The sequence below is a fragment of the Ostrea edulis genome, chromosome 4 (genome assembly GCF_947568905.1).
Source record: "Ostrea edulis chromosome 4, xbOstEdul1.1, whole genome shotgun sequence".
Lineage (NCBI taxonomy): Eukaryota > Metazoa > Mollusca > Bivalvia > Ostreida > Ostreidae > Ostrea > Ostrea edulis.
Window position 1 is genome coordinate 42380360 of NC_079167.1, and position 13299 is coordinate 42393658.

Genomic DNA, 13299 nt, shown 5'->3' on the forward strand with positions numbered 1-13299 from the left:
TCTCCACTTTTTTATTTGTGGTACACCTCTGGATTTGATATTCTTTATCATCATTTATTATAGATGTTCCTCATCTTAAATATAAAATCATAATTCCTCTTGTCACCTTGGTCTATAACAAGAGTACCGCATCGCAAGGCAAGGCGTATCTGTATATTATTGCATGAAAGTTTTCTTTTATTCTGTATTCTTTTGTTAATCTGTGATATGTCTGTGTATATGTGTACATGCATGCTATGTGTCTTTGTCCTTGATATACATGAATGTTCATGTGATAGTCGCTTAAAAAGCTCTACAGAGCTTGTGTTTTGATATGTTGAATGTATATAGTGCCGACTTTAAAAATTTACTTTACTTTAATTAATGAAATGCATAAAGGGGCGTAACTTGTACTACGGTATGGAACAATCAGACGTTCGGCTGTTTCGTAAACTCGTTGGGCTATACGGAAACAGCCGAGTGTCTTGTTAGAAAAGGCCCGAGAAGTTGCGATTGCTGTGGGATTTGTAAACAATAAACCTACTAACTTATACTGGGCCCTCCATATCATATGGCAGGTGCGATATGCGTGACGAATATAAACTAGATTTCGTGATCAACTGTAATTGTTTTGATTGAACAGGAGAAGGTAAGATTTTATTTTTGATATGTTTATCAAGGAAGTTAAAACTGTTACATTGGAGAAGTGGACACGCTTTTGTTCAATCTGAATTTCCTCGGCATATGTACCATACATAATAATGGTAGTTGAAGGCGCATTGAAGGCAAGTGGATTTGTTTTGTTCACTTTGCCTATGTGGAAACAATAAACAAAACATTGCAATAAGCATAAATATTGGTATTGTTGTTAATTGCACAAAAAAAATTTTAAAAGTAAAATTCTCTGTGTAATAATAGGAAATTTAAGAGAAAATCTATGGCTGAACGGGAATCGAACCTTTGTCCTCTAACCACTGAGCTATCAATATTGATATCCACAGTACTTATAGCCCTAACTACTACATACCCCCCCCCCCCCCCCACCACCACCACCACTGAGCTATCTATATTGATATAGCCCTAACTACTACATAACCCCCCCCCCCCATGAAATGTTTTTTTTTGTCTTTATCAAGACTTTCACCTGGCCCCAAGACCATAAACTGAGAATAGACTTAAGTAAAAATTTTGATTACTTATATCTGAAGATTTATCTGGCACAGATGTTTGAAAAACTGCAGGTTTATAAAATCAAATCAAATGCAAACATATACTGAAAATTTTATTTGTTTATGAAAATTATTTCAAAAGTTAGCTGGATTTGAAATTTAGATCTAAGCCTATTCTCAGTTTACGGTCTTGGGGGCCTTAAGTCCAGGGGTGGTCAACAGCACCAAATGTAATATATATAAGGAAAGGAGAAAATTTGTGGCTGGACTGGAATCGAACCTGGGACCCTGCATTTACTTGTCAGGTGCTTTTGCCACTGATCCTTGGAGTTACAGCTGTCTGTTCTTGTAATGTTTTTTCTTCCAACAGACGAATTAAACAAAGCAGTGAAAACACTAAATCCTTGTTAATGTTGTGACTTTGCATGTTATCTAAATGTGCTTAACAACAGAACAATTTTACTCAGAACATAGATTGATTGCATGGAAACCAAAGGATGCTTAGACTTAAATATTAAAATGATGATTGTCAGATTATTACATTAATGATGTGTATTGATTTATTATAAAGACTTTCTCCATGGTTGTGGCGGACAGTTTTAGACAGGTGTGAGTTTATGAATTTATGAATTTGTGGGTTGTTTCATACACACATGTCATTATTGTTTACTCCTCTGCTCAATGTTTACATACACGTACAACCTGTCAAACACGAGGAAATCATAGGGAAGACAGCGTATTGTAAATAAATTCCATTAATCTGTATTTCCTCCTCTTCCACAAATGTTTTCCTTCTCATTTTTTGGTTTTGGTTGTCTATCTAAACAAGACATGCTTGTAAAACAGATGACCCCCCCTCCTCCCAAACTGAATTCCAGGATTAGAATACATGGTGAAATTTCTACCTGAAAACAAATAAGGGTCATCCGCCAGTGATAATGAATTTTCCTATGAAGCTTTATGACTATTTAGTTTAAGGCCCTTGAGTTATCTTTGACCTAAAAGTCAATAGGGGTAATCTCTTAGCCATGACCAAGCTGCTTAGCATTATAAGAAGTTTGATGACCACGGGGCAAAGAGTTATCTAGGTATTGGTTGGACAACTTCTGTATGCATGCTTGAAGCTCCATAGAGGGTCAACAGCTAATCATGACCAATCTTCTGTAACAGAAAGGGAGAAAGTGCAACAGACCAGGGATTCAAACCTGGGCCTCCTGAATCTCCATTCAGGTGCTCTGCCAACTGAACCACCAGCGATCGAACCCGTCTGACCATCAAACTACCAATGAAGTTTGATGACAATTGGACAATAAAGTTCTTTTGTTATTAATTGCTGATTGCTTATTAGATATTATCTGACCTAAAATAAATAGGGGTCCTGTATTAGTCCTGACAAACCTACCTATAAAACAAAGATTCTTCAGTTATCAATTGGACAACAGCTGCTACTGTATCCATGTTAGAAAACCTGTGAATTCTGAACTTTTGACCTTATAATCAGTGGGGGTCATGTGTTGCTGTCTTCAGCAACTTGCCTATGAAGTTTGATCCTTGGACATAGATTTACTAGTTTTCAATAAAAAAATTCCACAATGTACGATTTTTTTCTCCTGGAAATTAATTGGGGTTCATGTACTAGTCATGAAAAACTTTCCGTGAAATTTATGTCCATCAAGCTAAGGGATCTTTAGAAATGGAACACATAATATTTCAATGGCAAATTGTATACTCGCAGTAACTTTTAACCCCATGACCTCAAATTCAATAAAGGTCATCAAGTTGTCATAACCAATGTTGTGTATCAAGTTTAATATCTGTCAAGCAAAGGGTTCCAAAGATATTGAATAAACTACCTTTGGTTTCATCCTATGACTTTTGAACCTTTGACCTCAAAATCAGTTGGGGTCATGTACTGGTAGTTTGAGATCTGTCAATCAAAGGATCCTCAAGATACTGAGCAGACGACACTTTATCTAGCAGATGACACATTGTCTAGCAGACAACTCTTTGTCTAACAAACAGGTACAAACCAATACACTTCCTTCTCTTTGAAGGAGGGCATGAAAATTTACCACCTTTGGTTTATGTTACATGTAATTTCAGTAGTTCGACTATTTACTTTGCAATTGCAGTCTAGCCTCATGCATGCAAATTTGTTTTTCAGTGTTATAATTTTACATGTCGTAAGTATTTCATAATTCTCAAGGTTTGCTTACAGACACATAACATTCAGGGACCAGTTTTTTGTTTGCATTTTGATATGTTGCTTACAGACGATGAATTCAGGGACCTGTTTATTTGTTTGTATTTGGATGTGTTGCTGTCTGAGCACAATTGTGAAATATAAGAACTTTCGATAACAAGGTCGCTCAAGAACACCAATCATGTCCTCCGTCTCTTCTTCAAGGTCACAGCTAATGATCCCTCCAGGATTTGTAAATGGTGAAAACAATTTCACAATCTTATGCACCCTAGAGGTGTACATGAATTTTAACATTACAATGTCCTTTTCGTGTGATTGTGTACTTTTCAAATAATGAACAAGGAAAAGTAAAGTTTACTTTAGCACTAGGCTTTAAAAGGTAGCTCAAAATTTCTCAGGGAAACCCAAACAGGGAAGAAATTGCCACCTGTTTCTGTTCAAAAACTGCAGTTAAATCGATTGTGTAAAGATAAAATGGCAAAGAACCAACAGCACATTTTTCTTTTTAGTTATTTGTAAAATGAAGACAAAACAGACAGTCAATTTGTAACTGGTTTGAGTCAACCAAACCGTGATACAGATCATGTCAAACAGAGATACCTATGTCTATTGCACAAAAGGTGAGGTATTTCCAAGTAAATTGTTCCAAATTGGTCACTATGTTGTAAAAAGAGCAGGGAACCATAGAGGTATTTAATGCTTGATTGGTCTCCACCCGCAACAGGCCTATCAGGTATAAACATAACCTGGTATTGGCATGGGTCACATATCGGGGATATCAACTTCCAGGCCGGATTGGTCTTTATCTCACAGTAAATGACGTCTGCATTTCCTGCTTTTTTTTCACCTGAGTCCACGACTAAAAACTCTGTGTCATGTTGTTATATCACGTTCTCATGACTGAGCGACATTGAGGTATGGCATTTTGAATGTTTTGCAATGTACATCTAGCTAATTAGTGCAGTAATTGTTTACGCATTATTTGTCATTTAAACAGAGTCAATATGAAGATCATTTTATTTTTGAAGTCTCGACAGGTTTTTCCTTTGTTGTGTATTGCTAATTTGAAAGTAAGCAATCCTCCGTATGGACTGTGTATGATTCAGAGCAGAAACACACTGAAGATTATGATCTGATGATGAATGATGAGTAATGGGACATTTTTACCTCTAGTAATTTGATGGTTGACCTGTGCCAGCTGGTCACAATCTTGTTAGCTCGATTCATTGACCATAAACAGGGGATAGAAGTGTGGTAGTCGTTAATTATTTTTACCTGTGGACAGCTTATTTGATCTTTATGGATTGATAATAGGATCATGTCGTCTGGATCCATAAGGTATGTGCCTTCAGCATACAGGCATCTTGTTTTCAGGTGTGTTTCAGTTTCACTTTTGTTTTCTTGTTGTTGGTTTTTATTACAACTGTTACATGAATGAGTTAACAACAAACACAGACTGTAACATCACAGTATAATGACTTAGTGTTAAAAGTCAGGTAGATTTACACGACTAACTGACTCCAGTCATAATAACATGTAATCTTGTAAGTCTACCTACTTAATTATTCATCAAATTAGTTCATTAAAAATCCGGAGACATGTCTGGATTGCTGGGTCAAGGCACAGACACAGTCATTATCTTAACTCGAAAAATTTTAATGTTCAACATAACAAACTCAGTTCTCCACATGTAAGTCATTTAGTTAGACTAACGGTTTAGCCCTAGAGCTTTAATTACATTGTTAGAGTCATATAGTTCATTGATAACTTGACCTTTATTGACAATTCCCGCCATTATAAGCGCTGAGGGAGATAGAGTATTGACTATTGATTACTCTACCTTAGTCAGACTTAAAGAAAAATTTCCAATGAGTCACATACAGCACTGCAGTGATAGAAGCAGGTAGATACATACACAGTGATTGTCTCATAGACATACAGGGCATCATACTTCAAGTTTTATTTCAGTATAAAGTTTTCAAGAATATATTGTTCCAGGCTTATGTTTTTATGATAATAACTGATTTGTGACATGTTGTGGAATTCGTTAGACAATCCTATGGTGTGTTCATTTTTGTTATTCATTCATAACTTGATTTTATTGCGGAATGCACTTAGTGAGGTTTCACTGTCATTCATTGACTACCATTATTTTCACAAATAGACCAGCGTTGTTGTGAATAATCATGACTTAAAGTGGGTGAAGCATTTAAAAAAGTCTTTTAAAAAGAGTAAATCAATTTCAAGTATGGATCTATATTGTAGTAGAGCTTCTTGTTGAATAATTGATTTCATTTTCGGAGGGAAATTCGTTTAGAAGGTCTTTAAATTTTAGTAGTGCTTTTCATTGTTAACTTTATCTTAAGTTCATACAGAGAACTTTATCATTTTGATACATGCATTTGGCAAGAAATGTTTAGATTCACTGGAATCGAGACTGATAAATACTTCACAAGTAATGTGCATATCTTTGTAGATATAATGCAGCATGCATCAATTGTTAACATTGCACTTATGAACAACATAGAAAACAGATTAAAAATAACTGTCTAGTTGAGGGTGTATGTGTAATAGGAGGATGTTAGGAACACTGGAGCAAGTGATAACTTACTCAAATGTATCGATCACCTGATATACCCCCCCCCCCCTTCACCCCCACCACTAGGTGCATTCATTAATTTTATGGTGACAGAAAAATCTGGATATTCTTTATATGATTTAATTATAGTAAAGTGCGTTACCAAAATAATACCAGTGCAATACACAAATTTGATATATTCAAATTATGCAAAGAATAAAAGTCTAGATTGTCTGTGTTGAGAGACTGGAGTATATGATAAACAATGGGAACATGAAGTAATTATGCTGACCTCCAAAAACCTTAACACATTTATTCATTATATTTTGTGATATATAGGTTTTTATGTTTATAGTTTAGAAGTCAGTGTTTTTATCTAGAAACGAAATACAATGATATGTAGATATTTTTAACTAACCTTAGCTGAAAGCCCAAGTGAGCTTTTATGATCATGCACCCGTTGTCCATCTGTCTGTAAACTTTTCACATAATTATTCTACTTCTCCAGAACCATTGGGCCAATTTCAACGAAACTTGGCAAAAAGCATCCTTGGGTGAAGGGAATTTAAGTTTGATCAAATGAAGAACGCCCTTCTCCAAGAGGAGATAATAGGGAAATAGCAAAAATACACTGACAAAATTTAAAAAAAAATTCTTTCCAGAACCAGCCGGCCAATTGTAACCAAACTTTGCACAAAGCATCCCAAGGTAAAGGGGATTCAAGTTTGTTAAAATGAAGGGCCATGCTCCCTTGAAAGGGGATGTAATCATGAAAATGCAAAAATTGGACAAGTTGCAATTACATGAAAGCTTCCTAACATAGTGCAGATTCAAGTTTGTTAAAACCATGTCCCCCAGGGTTAAGGTGGGGTCACAATAGGGGATCAAAGTTTTACATGCAAATATAGGAAAATTATTTAAAATCTTTTTCTCAAGAACCACTGGGCCAAAAAAGTTGAAATTTATATGAAAGCTTCCTGACATAGTGCAGATTCAAGTTTGTTAAAATCATGGCCCCCAGGGATTGGGTGGGGCCACAATAGGGGATCAAAGTTATATGTGCTGATATATATAGGAAATATCTTCAAAAATATCTCTTGAACTATTTAAGCTAGGGCTTTCATATTTTGTATGTACATTCCTTATGAAAAGATCTTTCATGTGATCTAATGGTATGTAATCTTGTGACCTTGACCTGGAAGTTTGACCTACTTTTAATAAAAATCTTACCTATTCAATATATCCTGAACTATGTAGGTAGATCTTTCATATCTTGTGTATAAATTTCTTATGCAAGACCCTTCATTTCATATCATGCCTTTTGACCTTGTGACCTTAAACTCCGAGTTTTACCAACTTTTATGAAAACATGACCTATTAAATATATTAGGAACTATTTTAGTTAGGGCTTTCAAATTTTGTATAGAGATTCTTTACGGCAAGACTTTATGACACAATGGTTTTTGACCTATGAGTTTGACCTACTTATAGATTCAAATTTGTATATAGATTCTTTAAGGCAAAATCTTGTTTTTGGTGCAGGGCCAAGGTGGCTCAGGTGAGTAATGTGGCCCATGGGCCTCTTGTTTAATAGTTTAACAACTGTTTTGTTTGACCTGAGAATGGATAGATTGTTTGAATCTTTAGACTGAGGGCATCAGATCTGTTCAAGGGTCAATCAAAACAATCCTCAGACCTGGTCCAGTCTATAAAAAATTTGTTATCCAACTTAATTTTGAAATGTAGGTAATTATACAAAAAGAAATATTAAATCATGTAATTTTATTACCACATTACATGTTCATTTATTGAATAAAATGATTTCCCCTGCTCAAATATTCACTTAATGTCAGGACTACTGCAATTTGACAGTCAATATCTGATTTATCGCCCAGAACTGTCAAGTTCATGGGATGTGTATTGTGGATGAAATACTGTCTAGGAATAGAAAACTGAAAAACTAATGGTAGAATTTCATAGATTTTTGTAATACATGTATATGTGAAATACAAAGTTATCTGCCCTTTATGTTATAAATTTTCAGACCAAAAGTAAACATTTATTAATCTAGTACTTCAGAACAAGAACTTATATAGATAAGATAAGATAAGATAAGTTTATTCCAATTTTGGGCCCAGAGGGCATAACAGTAAGACATTTTATAAAGAAGGAAATTCAAAAAAAGAAAGAAAGTTTACAACATTAACTACAGGTTACATAGACTGCAAACTGCATGTGGATGCAGCATGTTGAGGAAACAAGTATATATATAGGCTGCCTGCTTTTTATGAAAAGATAATTGACGTCAAAATCAAAATATATTTTCTAATTTCATATTATTGTTAATTATTGTTAAACAGTTTTTTTTACATAAGAAAATACTATACATTGTAAAGAGATCAAATAACATAATAAAAATGTATTCCTCTATATAGTGTAATCAATGTTTCAAGTTAGAAAATATTAAAACTAGTCATCAAATAAGCACTCTCTGCACACAATTACTACATATATATATATGTGTGTGTGTGTGTGTGTGAAGTCACAACACTCTTTTAATTACCAGTGAGAATATTGTTTTAACAAAAGGGTAATTTATGCAAGTGCTGCCAGTGCTGCAAAACTTTTATATATTTTTGCAAGCTCATAAAATGCATAATAATTTGGATTATGCACTAAACCTTTATATTATGAAATTCAAGTGGGGTTGCTATGGCATCTTTGTATTTACAGATTATGGGCTGTAATATAGGCTAATGTCTATTTCATGGGGCTCAGGAAGGAGAGAGATTCTTCGAATTTATGAAAACATGAGTCTCCAGTTAACCTCCATCACAAAGACCCCAGACCGTCTGGCCACTAAGGGAGCTGACTTCCTCAGGAGAGGCACCGCCAACACTGGCATATTTGGTGAGTACTCGGGGAGTGGGGTAAGGGGAGTGGGTTTCGATAAGTAATCAGAATGGAGAGGCACCACTAGGCGAGTACTCAGGGAGTGGGGTGGGGAGGGGATTTGATGAGTAGTCAGCATGAAAAGGCACCACCAACATGAATATATTTGGTGAGTTGTCTTGGAGGGGGGGGGGGTTGTTGATGAGTAGTCAGTATATAGAATAGGGGATTGGGTGCCATTCAGCTGCGAAATTCCAACATGTAACTTTTATATATTTTGTTTCTGGTTAATATGTGATAAATTGAGGAGGAATAACACACCAGAGAAATCTGATATGGATGGAAAGTGGAGAATATGTACAACAATATTTTGAAATTGAAAAGTATTTTAGTTAAAAAATGCAGGTTTAGAAGAAATTTATCTGGGAAAAAATGAAAAGCTCTGCTAGACTCAAAGACATGTATTACAGATCAGCAGTCGACACTTAAACCTATTGAGCTACTCAGCTAGGCAATTAGATTTAAAAGGAATATACATGTATTGCTGATAAGGAAGTCAGCCATTATAATGATGTATTACTCCTCCTTAAGTTAGCCAACACCTGATCATGTAGCATATTGTTAAAAGGTAGTAATGCATTAATGTGCTGTAGGAGATCATGCACGTACTTTTGGAGATAAAGTTGCCATCTTTTTTTAAAATTGACAATTTACAGACAAATTTCTTTTAAACCTCAGAGATTTGTATACTTCAAGTCTAATCCTCTAAACCTCAGACTGATTTATCAATAAAACAAAACATAAGATTAAGCAAGAAGAAATGATGATATGATATCCAGATGATGCCCTGTATCGCCTAAGATTATATCAGTTTTGAAGGGATAATTTATGGCAGTGGAACAAATTCATGTATAGCTGCTTAAAAAAAAAAATCTTTCATGGCAAGGGAGGCTACTCAGTGATAGATTCCCCAGAGGAAGATGACTGACAGAGCAAAAGAAAGTGAAGGCTGCTTGTCCCTCAAACCGATCTACTGGAGAAGAGAGAGTGCATAACGTGAACCATCTGACAAATTTCTTCATGCATTTTCAGCTCGTAGACGCAAGAGTGCAGTGGAACTTTTGGAAGCCTCCAAGTCAGAGTACGTAAAGAGCATCAGCGTTTTAAACCACAAGCAGGAGCTGAAGCACCCAGAAGTACTACATATCGGGGACCAGTAAGTACAATATTGATGTAGCAGTAGACCAGAAGTACTACATATCGGGGACTAGTAAGTACAATATTGATGTAGCATTAGACCAGAAGTACTACATATCGGTGACCAGTAAGTACAATATTGATGTAGCAGTAGACCAGAAGTACTACATATCGGGGACTAGTAAGTACAATATTGATGTAGCATTAGACCAGAAGTACTACATATCGGGGACCAGTAAGTACAATATTGATGTAGCATTAGACCAGAAGTACTACATATCGGTGACCAGTAAGTACAATATTGATGTAGCAGTAGACCAGAAGTACTACATATCGGTGACCAGTAAGTACAATATTGATGTAGCAGTAGACCAGAAGTACTACATATCGGGGACCAGTAAGTACAATATTGATGTAGCATTAGGCCAGCAGAAAGTGCACGTTTCTGTGTGCATGGCATTGATTTCTGCTTGATTTTATTTTCCTAAAGCAGTTTGTTCATGCAGAGCTCCATGTACTTAAGGTTTCTCAACAGTAAATGGGTGCTTTTCTTTTCCTTAAACAAATGAAGTGCATTTAACATAAGAAATTGGAGCTGACACTGCATTTAGTGTCATTGATAAACAGGGAAATGAGTGGTTAATTAATGAGAAGTTATTAAAGGGGATCAATGAAAGGAAGGAGTGAAAATGTTATAATGGCCCATAAGTTTTAGGATCTAAGGCTTTTATGACTTAACATAAACAATATTAATATTATTCTAACGCAAAAGCCATCATGCTTCACTGAAGAGCAAAAAGAATATTCAGAATTTTGATTTACGTAAGCATGATAATGCATTTACTAATTAATTTCAAGCAGAATCAGTGAGGAAGTTTTATTTATGGTAGTGTCTTGTTAATTCTGTGACTATATGAGAGAGTAATACTTTAAAAAATCATTACTGCAGATGAGAAATGACAAGTCTTTCAGAGAACAAACATATGTAAACTTCCATAATCAATAATGTCTCTGTTCCCAGGTCAAACAGTTGCATCTCTGGCAGCCGTCCTACTCGCCCGGTGTCTGAATATGGATTAGGATTAGACTCCGTGGATCATCGAGGTTCCCCTGCTTCATCACAGAAATCCACAGAGAAGACCGATATTAAATGTGTTCAGAAGAAAAATTCAAATAGCTCGGTGCATTCCGGTTCTTCCAAAAGAATTCGACCTGTGAGTGCCAGTGATCACAAACTAGGATACAATTGTGTCGATGTGGGGAGAAATGGAGTTAAAGAACATGAAAATCATGTGTCTCCTGTGCTAAGTGAAAATCACAAGTCAAAAGTCTGTGTGCCTGTGTCAAGTACTTCAAAGAATAGATACAAGGACCATGGATTAAGTATGGATTCCTCTTCAAATGAAAAACCCAAACTTGCAGAAAAGCCCAAGCTCCCAGATAGGCCAAAACTTCCAGAAAAACCCAATATTCCTGACAGACCTACCCCGCCTGTGAAATCCAAGGACTTCTTAGTTCCTACTTCCTATCAGTCTCTCAGTACATCCGTTACCGTACTGGTGGAAAAACGGTGTGCAAGTCCTGCGACAAAAACATCAGAAAATGAAGCTGGTGTTCTAGTAAGGAGAAAAAAGACACTTCATAGATCTCAATCCGACCTTAGTGGTCGACATTCAAGGACAAGTTCTGACCTTTCTGACCTGAGTTCAAGACTATCAAGAACAAGTACAGAACTCGAGAGATTCTTTGATGAAATGGGAATAGATCGATCAGTTTTGGACCCCATGCTCAGACTTCATCACAGAACTCAGAATAGTGACATGTTTGAGAGTCTCAGCTCCATCGCCTCTGCTCCAAATGATAGGAGCTCCTGTAGCGATGCTTCACAGGGCGGGGGAATATCAGAAACCGACAAAAAAATTGCTGAATGTAATAGTAAACAAACTTCCGTAGTAGAAACAAATGCTAGGATAATAAAATGGTTGTGCAATGTGAACAAGGCTCAAAAACCTAGTCAGCAGTCTTCATCCTAAAGTTTATGTTAACTGGTCATAAATATTGTACACCTGTGATAAAGCTGACAGGTGCAGTCTTTTATCAGCAACCTCCTAATGACTGTTTGGTTTCCTGCTGATAGCAAGGGTTGCATCTAAACACAATTCATTCCGTGAACTTGGAAGGTTGTTTTTCATTATGTGCTGGAACGTTTTCTACATACATTCAGACTTGGGGGGAAACAATTTGAAGAGTATGGAGTATTCATAATGATTTCATTGATGATAAGAACCGTAATTAATAAAAACCCACATAGGGTAATTCATAACATGCATGAAAATGCTGCTATTACACCCAGTGCACCCCATCCAATGGGTTGAATCTTTCAGCCGAAGTACAGTTTTGAATTATTTTTTTAGGTAATCATATTTTTGAAAGAAAATTTATTGATGTTAAATGATGTTGAAAATCAACAGTTTTAGCATTTGAGATTTACAACTATAGAGCTGAATATTGTAAAAGTGGCTGGAAAAATCAGTAGATTGGTGCCTGCTCTGGTAACAATATCAATTGATTTTATGCTTTGACATGCAGCATATTGTGTTTAATTGCTTAAGTGGACCAGTGAGGCAAGACCAATTGAAGTGCAATATTTGTATCATAAATTCATGCTGTTGAAAGATGCCATTATGTGTAATGAATAAAATACAGTAACTGGGGATAAAATATAAATGATGCATCTAATTTTGTATGTGGTGAATTGTGAAATGTTTTTTATCTGTCAGTGCCTTTGAAACCAAGAGGCTCCTTGCAGTGTAAAATGCTTGTTGCCTTGCAAATCAACTGTCTTCAGCTTTCTGGTGATATTCCTTAGGATATGTAATTAATGCAGTTTAATTACTAGCTGCAATATTGTAGCCCTCTCTAATGTATTGGGGGGGGGGGGGGTTTCAAAATAAAAAATCGGAAATAGCTACATTATTGCAGCTATTTAATTAATTTTAGAGAAATCTACTACATAGGGGATGGATGTTGAAATGCCAGACTGTCTGCTAAAGAATCTATAACAGTGTTTGTGTACTGACTGTAGTATAAACTGCTACTGTGTAATCAGTTATTGTAAAAGAATAATCAAATATATTCAGTGTTTAAATATACATTTATTTAAGAAGTAAATTTTATTTTTGAAAATACATGCTGGCGTGAACTGAAATGGGTATCATTTTAATTTTAATTCCTAAAGACATGGAAGTTAAAAACATTGGAAATGTACATTTAGAAATCTC

At 35.6% G+C, this 13299-nt stretch overlaps 1 protein-coding gene across 6 annotated transcripts in view; it reads left to right on the forward strand.

Annotated features, from left to right (window-relative positions):
• The first annotated feature begins 461 nt into the window (after nt 1-461).
• The window catches only part of LOC125669860 (protein FAM110B-like), a 13576-nt gene continuing 738 nt past the window's right edge, over nt 462-13299 (forward strand). The window contains exons 1-5 of one of the 6 annotated variants that reach the window (XM_048904693.2): nt 487-628; nt 3313-3331; nt 8663-8839; nt 9914-10037; nt 11040-13299. The exon at nt 11040-13299 is cut by the window's right edge and continues 738 nt beyond it. In XM_048904693.2, the coding sequence (XP_048760650.1) occupies nt 8686-8839; nt 9914-10037; nt 11040-12051 (1290 nt within the window). In that variant the 5' untranslated portion in view covers nt 487-628; nt 3313-3331; nt 8663-8685 and the 3' untranslated portion in view covers nt 12052-13299. Of the gene's footprint in view, nt 629-3312; nt 3332-4051; nt 4267-4360; nt 4726-4766; nt 5414-8662; nt 8840-9913; nt 10038-11039 lie in introns of those variants that run through there. The other 5 variants (XM_048904691.2, XM_048904690.2, XM_048904692.2 and 2 more) reach the window with 5 other exon arrangements.